General features: G+C 34.1%; 1 protein-coding gene across 1 annotated transcript; it reads left to right on the top strand.

Moving 5' to 3' along the window:
- Positions 1-216: 216 nt before the first annotated feature.
- On the top strand, positions 217-2,496 carry LOC142538225 (aquaporin PIP2-2-like). Its single transcript, XM_075643589.1, has 4 exons — positions 217-552; positions 1,050-1,345; positions 1,744-1,884; positions 2,040-2,496. Exons 1-4 carry the CDS (start codon positions 258-260, stop codon positions 2,151-2,153), a joined length of 846 nt encoding a protein of 281 aa, XP_075499704.1. The 5' UTR covers positions 217-257; the 3' UTR covers positions 2,154-2,496.
- The last annotated feature ends 10,948 nt before the right edge of the window (positions 2,497-13,444 follow it).

The raw sequence follows: 13,444 nt of genomic DNA, 5'->3' as shown, positions 1-13,444 counted from the left end.
AAATTATATATGTATATAATATATATATATATATTTTGCTGGCCAGATATAAAATATAACGTAAAACAATTAGGAAAATGGAACTAATTAATGCTAATTAATAATGCATGCATTCTTACGTATGAAAATCGGACAGAAGTCCAGCTAGCTTGCCTTGAGCCTTTAATACCATTTGGTACCAAACTCTCTCTATAAAAGTAGCACATCATACAACAGCTCTCTCACGTATAACGCATATATACATACATACTATTTGGATGGCGAAGGACAGTAATGAAGCTTTCGCGGTGAAGGATTACCACGATCCGCCGCCGGCTCCGCTGGTGGATTTCGACGAGCTAGCGAGATGGTCGTTTTACAGAGCGTTGATTGCTGAGTTTGTAGCCACTGTTCTGTTCCTCTACGTCTCCGTCATGACGGTCATAGGGTATAAGAGCCAGATAGACCCCGACAAAGGCGGCAATGGGTGTGACGGCGTCGGCAGCCTCGGGATTGCTTGGGTGTTTGGGGGAATGATCTTCGTGCTTGTTTACTGCACCGCTGGGATCTCAGGTAAGGAATTTCGGCACCTCTCGGAATTAAGTAATTATTCTCATCTGTTCTATGAACTTGTTTCTTCGTTTAACATTCGTCTTGTATGCTTAATTTTCTGCTGTTTTGGTTTTCGATTTCTATGTGATCGAAACTGAAATGTATTTTAATACTTGACTAGTTCCATAGGTCATTGACTATTGGACTTTCTCCCCTTATACAAATAATACAGATATTTAACAAGGTGATATTGGACGACTATGCACATGATATGCATGTATTTTAATTTATATAATATTTTTTGGTTCGAATTGAAGTAGTTTTTGTATAATTTTTTAAAAAAGATTTTTGTCAAATTTCACAATTTTTAAGAATATCTCTTACGACAGTTTACAGAAACAATATCAGTACTATTGTTTGAATGTTTTCCTCAAATCTAACAACACTAAAACACAGTCGAAAAACATTTTCAAAACCCAATCCTATCCAGGATGAATGCAAATTATTTTTTCACGCAGGAGGGCACCTGAACCCGGCGGTGACGTTCGGGCTGTTCTTGGCTCGCAAGGTGTCGCTAATAAGAACGTTGCTGTATATGGCGGCGCAGTGTTTGGGTGCAATCTGTGGCGTGGGCTTGGTTAAGGCATTGCAATCATCTCAGTTCAACAAATACGGTGGCGGAGCGAACCAGTTGGCTGCCGGATACAGTAAAGGCGTGGGTTTGGGAGCTGAAATCATCGGCACCTTTGTTTTGGAGTACACTGTTTTCTCCGCCACTGATCCTAAAAGAAATGCTAGAGACTCCCATGTCCCTGTGAGTACCATTCTATTTTTTTCAAAAATTCCAATTTGAAGTGTCTATAAATAAATAAAAATATTGAGAAACCAACTATGGAGACTTTGGATATCGTTGATTTCTGTAGTGTGATTAAGACCTACCAGCAAATCTTTAAAATTTTTTTGTTTTTCATTACCTAACTAATGTGATTTGCAAACTATTACGTTAGTTTGAGAGTTACTCATGCGCAGAGAGGGATAACGAGCAAGGATTCCATTGTCATTTTAACGAAATAGAAATGTATTAGACCAATTTTGAAATGAATGGGCCATTTTTCCTTCAACCCGAACCCATAGTAGACCTTATCACAATTTTTGCAACCCGATTCATGCCAATTGAATCCTCACTTTTTTTTTTCTTGATTTGAACTGCAGGTCTTGGCTCCACTACCCATTGGATTCGCAGTGTTCGTGGTGGTGCTAGCCACCAGCCCCATCACGGGCACCGGCATCAACCCGGCTCGGAGTTTCGGGCCTGCCGTGATCTACAAAAACAACGCAGTCTGGGATGATCAAGTATGCCTGCGTCTACTTAATTTCCTCATCATGAATTGTCATAGAATATCATGCCCACAAATTGACAATTATTTAATTTTGATATATGAAATAAACGTATATTGTAATGAAATTTATTTATATGATATTTATTACCCTTTCTTTCGAACGTACAGTGGCTTTTTTGGGTTGGACCTTTCATTGGAGCTGCCATTGCTGCATTCTATCACAAGTACATCATAAGGGCAGCTGCCATTAAAGCTTTCGGATCTCACAGGAGCAATGTCTAAGGTATTTGCATGTTCGATTTCGATATCGGTTCCGATAATTCGACGATTTTCAAGCATAAAACATGGAGTTTCCATAACAAGACGAGTTTTTCGCTTTGTCGGAAATATGATATATGTTGTTTTTTTCTGTATGGATTGAAAAACAAGGTATTTATGTGATCGATACTCTTAAGTTATATTTCTTTTTTTCAAATTAAAGTTTGTTCTTAAATTTTAAGTTCGAATCTCCTTATATTTCAATGTTCATGTTTTTGTATAGCAAGAAATGACTGGTACTCCACTACTTCTATTAAATGAAAGCTTCTCATCATTTTCGATTCTAAAAAAGAATTTGATTACATAATAAGAATCCCCTCCTCTCAATAGGACACATATTCATCTATTCTATATATATATATATATAAACTGAGTTTTTGTCTAAAAACAATAAGTACCCATCAAAATGACAATTATAAATAAAGAAAGATATATGAATATCAAAATAAATGTACTGCAATAAATGATTGAAAATATTTAAATATTATGCGATTTTTATTGATATTTTTTTTTATAGAAATATATCTCTATTTTCTTTTAAAAAAATTTCGAAAGTGAATTGAAGATATTTGAAAACATAAACTTCAATTATTGCTTACATTAATTATATCAATTCTTTTATTAGTTCAAATTTGAATTTAATTCATCTTTATATCAATTTAAATGTAATTTATGAATTATATATATTATTTTTGTTCAAATTAAACTGAACTCAATTGAAACATAAACTACTTTTAAAATTTTGAATTTATTATTATTGTTTTGTATTATTATGATATATTTAGTTGTTATTATAAACAAAATAATATAAGATTTTTTTAAAAAAATTCTATTCTTTTTATTAATAACAGTTTCACTTAACAAAGATAATAAGTCAATTTAATGAAAAAATATTGTGATTATTATTTGAGTGTTATCTCAAATGATATAAATATTTTTGATGTAATATTTTTTTATATAATAATATTTAAACTTTAAATATATTTATTATATTATATTAATAATTTTAAATAATTATTCAAACATTAATATTTACTAATTTTAATCATTAATTACATAAAATAACACTCCTTGTGAGTTTTCTATGTTTATTTACCAAATTGTCCTTATGTCAGGTATTTATATATTTGTCTTTTGGTAATCATTTATGATATACAATTAATGTTGAGTGTTTGTCTATATATATTCCCGGTAGCTTCGATGCTACATGTGAGGCACTGCCCCCACATGGTTTGGATGGACAAGATTCACACACATATGTGATTTTAAAAAAATTAATGGACCCCATGTATGTGTGGCTAAATTTGGGCCTTTGATTCTATCATGGGGGTAGTGCCCCTACATGTAGGATGAAATCAACCTATATTCCCCATCTATTATTATTTATCATCTTTTATCTTTAATTACAAATACTAAGAGGCGGATTCATGGATTTAGGGAATTGTAATTGGATTTTTTTTAGAAATAAAATAAATTATTTATCACTATATGAATAATTGAATTAATGTGTTATATATACATGTGTAGACATGATTATAATACTATGTAAATTTATCTAACACTATATGAATTATTGGATTAATGTGTTATATATACGCGCTTAAACATGCTTATAATACTATGTGCATAATTTCCTTCTTTTTCTTTTTGATTATTTTGTTTTGCAAGTTAGACGTGTACCTAAATTATTGAAGAAAACGTAATAAAAAAATTAAAAAAGTTATTGAAAGACAAGGTAACGAGGGATTGATGGAATATTAAAGAATAATTATATTTTTAACTAACCCAAAAGTTTTTGGATTGGCGCTGATAACTAACGAATAACAAATGTTTTTTCTTGTATGAATCCTATTTCAATGAAAATACGATGAGTCAAGCCACTCAAACATATTACTTTACTATTATATCGTATTTTTGTAATGTTTCTATTTGTCAGATATTAAATTTTGAATTTTCTTCTTTCTTCATTTTTGGTTGGACGATTTAATTCCACAATTACATTTTGAATCTCGATGTTTAATCTCTTTGTTATATCTGTTCCTTTGGAGACTTGGAAGTTTTCCAACTTCGGTGATGTTTTTTTTTAAAAAATATCACATTAAATCATGTATGGTTTCAATTTACAGCTTTAACTTAAATAAATTTTTGTAAACGATGATCATTATTTTCATTCTCATGTGTGAATTATTGGATTAATGTGTTATATAGATACGCATAAACATGCGTAGAATACTATGTGCATAATTTCCTTCTTTTTTTATTATTTTGTTTTGCAAGTTAGACGTGTACCTAAATAATTGAAGAAAAAGTAATAAAAAATTAAAAAGTTATTGAAATGCAAGGTAACGAGGATTGATGAAATATTAACGAATAATTTATATTTCTCCAACCCAAATGTTTTTGGAATGTCATTAATAACCAACAAATGACAAATATTTTTTTTTGTATGGATCCTATTTCAATGAAAATATGATGAGTCAATCCAGTTACACATATTACTTTTATTATTATATCGTACTTTTTAATTTTCTATTTGTCGGATATTAAAATTTGAATTTTCTTCTTTCTTCATTTTTTGTTGTACGATTTAATTCCATAATTACATCTCGAATCTCGAGGTTCAATATCTTTATTATATCTGTGGCTTTGGACACAGAAGTTTTCTGAATTCGGTCATATTTTTTTAAAAAAAAACTATCACATTTAAATCATACATAGTTTCAATTTACAACTTTAGTTTAAATAAATTTTGTAGACAATGATCATTATTTTAATTCTTATGTGAAGGTGTTGAGTTTTTCTGATCCAAATGTGTTAATGTACTTCGATTTCACAAAACAATCAAAATTGATGAAATAATATAAGTGTTAATATGTGTGTATTACTTTGATTGATCTATGTATAATTAATGTGTGTTCTTAAGTTTTTTATTCATATACTTTTTATTTGTTGAATACATTGATTTTTATATTAATAAAGATAAATTTAATTTTTTCATTCAAAAATTGAATCAGTAATTTGAATTCATAGCATTAGATTTTGTTATATTTCTCATCAAAACTAAATTTATCTATATACGTCTTCTTGTTATTTTAGTTTGTAATTTTTTTTAAAATGTTCAGAAATTCAGTTTCTAATATTGTCCTTTAAATTCGAGTCAATTGAAATATATTGTCATTCAAATTAAAACATATTCAAGGTAAATTACTTATCACAAAAAAATTCAATTTTCGTAATTATCTGATTATAATGATTTATATTACTTCATTTCACAATAATTTTAATTAACACATTTAATTAGCAGTAAATTTGTTTAAAATCATATTTTAATTTCATTTGGATATGTGATATTTTATTGATAAAAAGTTTCTTGGTTTTTTTATGTAACTACAATGCATGTTCTTCTCCTTATTATTCTTATAACGTAAATATATTTGATAATGTTTTTTTTTCATTTTATAATAATTTTATATTATGATTAAAGTAATTTGAATCAGTTTTTTTTGAGAACCAATAATGGTTCATCAACGCGATATTGTATTGTTTCTTCAGTTATTTCTGAACAATTAAACTTTATATAACATGTGTTAAAATTGATTCCGTAATTGTATATGTAAAATTGTTTAATTTATTTTCAATTTTTCATTGTGTTATATTGATATTATTTAAAGAAACTATATATGACTCTTATGTTTTTTCATATATTAACTTTTTTTATATTTCAAATCATATTTATCTTTTCATTCAAATAGAAATGTATACATAATTATTATTCTTTATTATTATTAAGCAATTACCCGATTGAGTAAAATATTGAATTACTAATTAATAGGTTTTTTTTAATATCATTGATTCGATGAAAATATTGAGAAATATAATGTATTTAAAAAAATATATAGTTTTTATTGATTCTTAATTCTCTTCATTTGTTTTTTTTGTTTCTCTCATTTTTGTTGTTAAACATGATTGTAAATCAAGTTCGTATCTATAAATAATTGTGTTGGGGATCGAAATAGAGTTTAGAGAGGGTGAATAATCTCTTTCCTTGTGACGGTCGTTTTTGCAAAGTGAGCTAGAATCCGGTTAGTGATTATAACTATTCTGGTTTGAAAGTAAATCCAGCAGATCACAATAAATAGTGCAAAAACGATCCAATGGAGTACGGTGAAATACAATAAACAGTAGGCAGTAGGACACGGTTCTACGTCTCCTCTTCTTCTATTTCCAGAAGGTATCACTAAAAGACTTTGGTTTTTACAGTACAACACTTGTACACACCCACTTCAGCAGGACTTATCCTTCGCCTACTGAAACTCTTAGTTTCTCAACACGATAATACGAATAAAGCAAAGTTCTGGAAAAGACTCTTTTCCAGATTACAAACTCTTCTCAACGATATGATAACTAAATATGATTGTAGTGAGAGTAAGAAACAGTCAGCACAATATGATATCAAAATATCAGATAACTAAAGTGAAGCGTGTGCTGCTTTTCTGTATATTGAGCTTGAAGATGATATGTAAGTCTGAGTGCTCAAATCGACGTTCGTATGAAAGAATATAAACGTTGTTTTGGTATCGGTAAAAGGTGTTCTAAAAGGTCTGGAGTAGCATCCGATTCTTCTTAAAGGTAAAAGTCTGGAGTAGCATCCGATTCTTCTAAAAGGTGTTCTGCTAGGAGAACTACTGGTTCGACTAATTGAACAGCTTGAGCGGCTTCTGATGCAGTAGAGACAGTAACGACGATAGACTGAATGACTTCATCCACTGAAGCCAATTCACGAACAGAGAGGAGAGAAGAAGACTGAGTAGGCTGCTTCGGAGATGCAAGAGTACTTGAGACCTTAGCTTCTGGTGGAGCTGTAGTCCTTTCCTCAACTGACTTAGTCGAGCAGAGTCTGGAACGAAGCCTACTGAATACGGTTCAGGTGCTCCAAAAGTCTGGTCTTGAGCAAGAAGTTGCTCATCCATTATTCTCAAGCGGTTTTGATAGAATGTGGATCACATTCTGATCCTGAGCAGCAGTTGGAATCATAGCATCAAAATTGGATGAAGAGTCTTCAAAACTGATTCCAGCTTTTGTCGTTTTATCTGCTCGAGAATGAAACCTCGGCGTTTTCATTGCTTCAATAACATTGTCAGTCTTGGCAAGTGCAAACACTTTTTCTTCATTCTTTACCATCTTACTGAATGCACCTCGTGTTCTGAAGAAAGTAAGAGGATGGAAAACTCGAACATTATGCCAATTATCAAAGAAGGTCATCCCTTCATTGGCAAATCTTTCAATCTCCTCCATATGAAGATTAACACCAGTTAAAACGGATGATTTGGCGCCATGAAGTTGTGGTTCTGCAATGAGTTTTCCTTTGCCTTTGTCTGAAAATGCGGTAGGCAACATGGGTCGAAAAGCAGAAGACCCTGCAGTTGATTCACGAATAACAATTCCAGACGAGGGTCTGAAAGTTGGAGCAGTAGAAGAGGTGGTAGCAGAAGTGATTGCTGGTATAGTGACAGGGGCCTAAACTGGCAAAGAAGACGTGGCTTCTGGAAACACTTGTCTCAGCGGGACAATGTCCAAATCAGCAATGGCTGCTGTTTTTCTTTATGCAAAGCACTGTGCGAGCTTTCTTTTTGCTTGGGGGTGGCAGGGACAGATGATTGAGTAGGAGCCGCGACTCCTCAGAAACTGTTTTATCAGAATCATTGGAGATAACCACTTTTTTTCTTTTGATCTTCTTCTGAGGTCCTTGCACTCAGTCTGAGCATCTCCAATATCTCTTTTTAGAGCAACAAATTCTGCACACATTGGCTTTGGCCCTCGGGGGCGAGCACATTATCAGCATCGGCCATTGTCACAAACGAAGCGTCCAGATTAGTAGTTAAAGGAAAACCATCATCCTTAAGCATTTTGCTGATTTGAACAGCGAACCCAGAACTCTTCCTTAGAACCTATCATTCAGGATTCGAAACAGGAAAGACTCCAATCCACTTTAATTCAGAGGTGATGGCCATCATCACTTGAACTTTCTCCTTGGTCAATTTGTCAAAAGTACCGGCTTTGACCAACAGTGCTTTTGCAACAATATCAGCAAAGCACCTGGTACTTCCATCTTGAGTAGCTTCTTGAAGCAGAAGGAGAGAGTTCCTCTCCAGAAGCCGAGGAAAGAAACGAAACGGGCAGCTGACATCTCCCTCCTTAGACATATCAGAAAAGTCTGAGATCCTGAGCATGGAGGAAGAATGGTCGATCCCAGAAGAGAAACATCAATTGAAATAGATACATCTCCATGGGAATAGACGATTTTCCCTTCTACAACCTTAGCTTTCGCATAGAATTCCAGAAGAGCAGTTTTGTAGATAACTGCTGGTGCTTCCAGAAACCGTCTAAGTCCAGATTTCTCGATGGCTTTGAACATGTTGACTAGATTTTCGTCCTTGATAGTCAACACTGAAGCAAAGTTAACTTGATATGCATTGAGTGTGTATGCTCCAACCATTTTTGCAAGTAGAAATAAGTTCGAAGTAGATTTTGTAGTAGAATGATAATATGAGAGAAAAAAGTAAACGTATGCAAAAAATTTGAAAGCGTAAAGGTCAAAAGACTGAGAAGAGACGGATAAAGTCTAGAATGTACAGCCGTCAGTGAAACATAAGGACACATATCAATATGTTTACGGTTGAATTTGAAAAGTTGAGCAGAAAGTGTCAGATACGTCAAAATTTTAAATGGTAAAATAAAAGACGGGCTGTCCAAAGCAGTTAATGAAAAAAATCAGAAGAGAGTTTGTCGTTTTAATGATAATATCTCCTTGAAGTTATGGAGTGCTGAAATATTTTCAGCATCTGAATAAAAAACCAATGGAACACATTGTTTTATCGAAAAACAAACCTTCTTCTGCTTCTGATAAAGACACGAAAAGGAAAAGAAAAGAATAAAATAATATTCCCCCTCAATATATGTAACTAATAAATGCAAAAAATACGATATCCGAGGGAATGATAGATGACTCTTGATATTCGTGCAAGATTGACCGGTTGGATTGTCTCTTTAGGCTTCTCCAAGAATCTATATAAGTACCTGCAATCTCACAGTTAAAAATACATACTCAAATAATAACAAAACAACAATGATGAGCAAGGATTCTCTCGGAGTTTTCTCCAGAGACTCATTTAGCAGAGGAATGCAAGGACACTTTCCAGCTTCTCGTAAGATGATGTTGATGACATCATTTTTCAAAATACCAAAGTCTTGGAAAAAATTCATTGGCCTGTAATATGAACAATCAATTAGATTGTTCTTTTTATTAGGGTTAAGTTGCGGAATCATCTCGTTCAACAACCAAGATCATGTAAAGAGAGGGGATTCCAGCAGAGCTTAGTTAGGTTCCTGCTGAAGTACTTTGCAGTACTTCAAGCTGCTGATATCAAAAAATGTAATAGATAAGACAATGTAATGCATCTGATTTTATGAATGAAATATTCCATTTTGTCCATATTTTTGTTTATCTACTCTTTACTAAATGCAAATAAGTAACTAAACAAAATAATAATAACAAATAAACAGAAGAAAGGAAGAGAAAAACTTAGTCTGGATAATTTAAGGTCGATGACTCTTAGTCTTCCTCAATCTTGTTATAAAAGAAGATGACTTCTGCTCGTAATGACATTTGTATTCCAATGGATTGTGAAAGCAGCACTCATGTTCCTCATCCGTCATGGACACCTCAAACTTTTACAAGAATTAAAACAAGGTGCAGAAGAATTCATCTTTGCGGAGGTTATGTCCATTTGGACTACTGCTCATGAAACGTCTGCTTATTCTTTTTCTTAAAATTGTACTAGATATTTTTTTTAAACTCACTTAACATCGGCCGAATCACAAAAATATTTTGGAACCATTTTTAACAAGTAAAACAACCAACTACTTTACCAAATCTAAAAATAACATTGAAAAGGATAGCCCACACTAATAACATCTCAAAATCACTCATAACATGATAAAAAGTCGTAAAATTATTTTAAGATAACTTGAAATCATAAATCATAACTAGTGCGAAAAACTAGCGTCGATCCTCGGGTTATGTGCACTTCAGTCAGTCAGATCAACCATCAAGACCTCCAAAAACATAACATCAAAATCACCTGCATCAATCACACGCTAGTGAGTCTAAAGACTCAACACATCATATTCTTGATAACAAATAATACATAATACAGTTAAACATATAACAGTGAAAATACTTGTACTTAAAATATCATTTTCATGAAGATGCCATAAAACTTAAACTTAAACATTTTCATGATGCATAAAAACATTTTCATAAAAACATAAACATAGCTCATATTCGTATTCGTATTCATATTCATATGCATATCCATATTCGTATCCATATTCCTATTCGTATTCATGTTCATGTTCGTGTTTGTATGAATTCAGATCGTGATTGTGACTCGTATTCTTGATCGTATTGGGCGATGGATCCATCTAAAGAAACCACAGTTACTGGCGGACGGGGACACCAGCGACACTCTCACCCGTCAACTGGGCCTTGGCCAACGTATTAACATATTCGTATCACGTATTCGTATCCGTATCCAAGGAAACACGATCGTCGGGTTCCCACTGGGACCATAACCCTCACGATATTTCCAACATGTAGTAGTCACAATCCCTTCACGTCCTTCAACATATTATCATCACTTAATAAAAACATGCATAATATCATTTTTATTTTGAAATCAAGCATGCAACATATCTTTTAAATGTCCAATTAAACCCATAAAATCCATAAACTTTTTTTTTAAAATAACTTTAACATATACATATCCATGAACATTTAAAATAACATTTAACATATAAAAATTCATAGACATTCCAAATAATCATATTAGCATATAAAACAGCATTCAGGACACTGTCATGACGTTTACTAATTTCTAGGTTTAAAATGATTGTTTTACCCCTGGACGTATAATTTCTCATTTTTGACATTTTCTTAATTTCATTGACTCTAACATGTGACGTATTAATGCGTTTTAATTCCTTAATATAAAATTCCAAAATTAAAAACTTAGACTTATAATAATTATTTAAGCTTAAACCTAATTTTTCATAATTTTATAAAGCTTAAAACTAGGCGTTTCAATTAACTCGTTAATTAGCATTTCGTGCGGCGATTAAATCTCGATTAAATCCAAAACTCGTTATTTTGATCCTAAATTTTAAACATAACATTTTTAGTATTTATTCTACCCTTCCAAGTCATGAGCCACCCTCGTGGACCCATGGATTCAATTTAAGTTCTTTAATTTTTGTTTTGACACACTAACGAACCCACCGAACCATCTCCGATTTACTCGAGCCACGCCCAAGCCACCTTGAGCCAAAACCTAGCCAACCCACCTAGGAACCCTGCTGACCAAGCCCAAGCCCTTGACCAGCCACTTAACTCCCGAAACAGCCTGCTGCCCATGACCCTTTGTATGGTGTGTGAGATCTAGGTGTATTAGGACTCCTAGTTAGCTTAGGTCACCTCCAGCCGAGCCAGCCCCGAGCCCAGCCGACCCTGACTACCCCTAGACCACGCCCAGACCCTGCCCAGCCCAGCCCAATCCTTGGACCCAAGCAGCAACCTATCTGAACAAGAACAAGCTGCGCGCGTCCTTTTATCACTCACGGTTCCAACTCCTGCTCGAGCCAGCAGCGAACCACCCCACTCCATAGCCTGGCCCGACCCCTTCCCATGACCCTATGACCCTGATGAACCCCCTGAGACACCTAGCCCCAACAGTGAGCTCCCTTGGCTGTTGTCATCTTCACAGATCGCGCGAGGAGTCCCTTCTCCATGGGACTCCTCCAAGCCTGCGTGCAAGGGGTCCTAGCCATGCTAGTGTTGGGAATTAAACTATCAAAGATCAAACTAATTTGAGAGAAAAATCAATCTATTCAATTCATAGATTTAATTTACAGAAAAAATAAAAACTCTCAGATCTCACAGCACTCTCAAGGCTCTCTCTACTTGGGATTATGATTCCTCAACTGAGAATGGGATGATTTAAACAACGAGCTGAAGCCTCTATTTATAGAGGATATTCTGCACATGTTAATTGGTGTGAATGGACGATGGCAGCCATTGAAGAAAAACAATAGCTGCACCTACCGTGGACCTTCTAGATGGTGGCTGGAGATTTCCAATTTGAGTTCTTCAATTCTCCCCCTCCAGCCATATCCAAAACAAGCATTCCAGCTATGTCTCTGCATAGCTCTAACTTTCTCGCATTACCACTTTTGTCAACATATCTGCTGGATTCTCCTTCGTATGAATCTTAACTAGTCTCAACAGTTGTCGATCCATAACTTCACGTATCCAATGATATCGAATATCAATAGCTTTGTACGGGAATGGTACATGGAGTTCTTGCTTAAGTCGAGAGCACTTTGACTGTCACAATGTACCTTGTACTCTTTCTGCTTGATTCCAAGTTCTTGAAGATATCGCTTTAGCCACAACATTTCTTTCCCAGCTTCAGCGACAGCAATATACTCTGCTTCTGTTGTGGATAAAGCAACACACTTCTGCAGTCATGACTGCCATGAGACAGCTCCACTCGCGAAAGTATAGATATATCTTGAAGTAGATTTGCTACTATCAATATCTCCGGCCATATCTGCATCCGTATAGCCCTCCAATATTGGATCAGCTCCCCCGTAACAAAGACATAATTTAGTAGTACCCTTTAGATACCTGAGAATCCACTTTACTGCCTCCCAATGCTGCTTCCCAGGGTTGGAGAGAAACGACTCACCTTTCCCACTGCGTGAGCAATATCTGGCCTTGTGCATACCATTGCATACATCAAACTTCCAACAGCTGAAGAATATGGTATTGATGAAATTTACCCGATCTCTTTCTTGGATAAAGGACATGCACTCTTGCTCATCTTGAAATGATTGGCAAGTGGAATGCTGACTGGTTTGGCGTTGTTCATGTTGAACCTCTCGAGCACACGTTCAATGTACTTCTCCTGAGATAACCATAACCGTTGGTTGTTTCTGTCTCGAACAATCTGCATTCCCAAAATCGTGAGCTGGTCCTAAGTCCTTCATTTCAAAAACTTAGAGAGTTCATTCTTCAACTGATAATCTTCGTTGCATTCTTTCCCACGATCATAATATCGTCTACATAAAGTAGAAGAGCAACGAAACTCCCGTCTGAAAATTTTTGAATGTAAATGCACTCATCTGCAGCAGTTTTA

The sequence above is a fragment of the Primulina tabacum genome, chromosome 3, assembly GCF_025594145.1.
Source record: "Primulina tabacum isolate GXHZ01 chromosome 3, ASM2559414v2, whole genome shotgun sequence".
Taxonomy (NCBI): Eukaryota; Viridiplantae; Streptophyta; class Magnoliopsida; order Lamiales; family Gesneriaceae; genus Primulina; species Primulina tabacum.
This window is presented reverse-complemented; position numbering and strand designations above follow the sequence as displayed.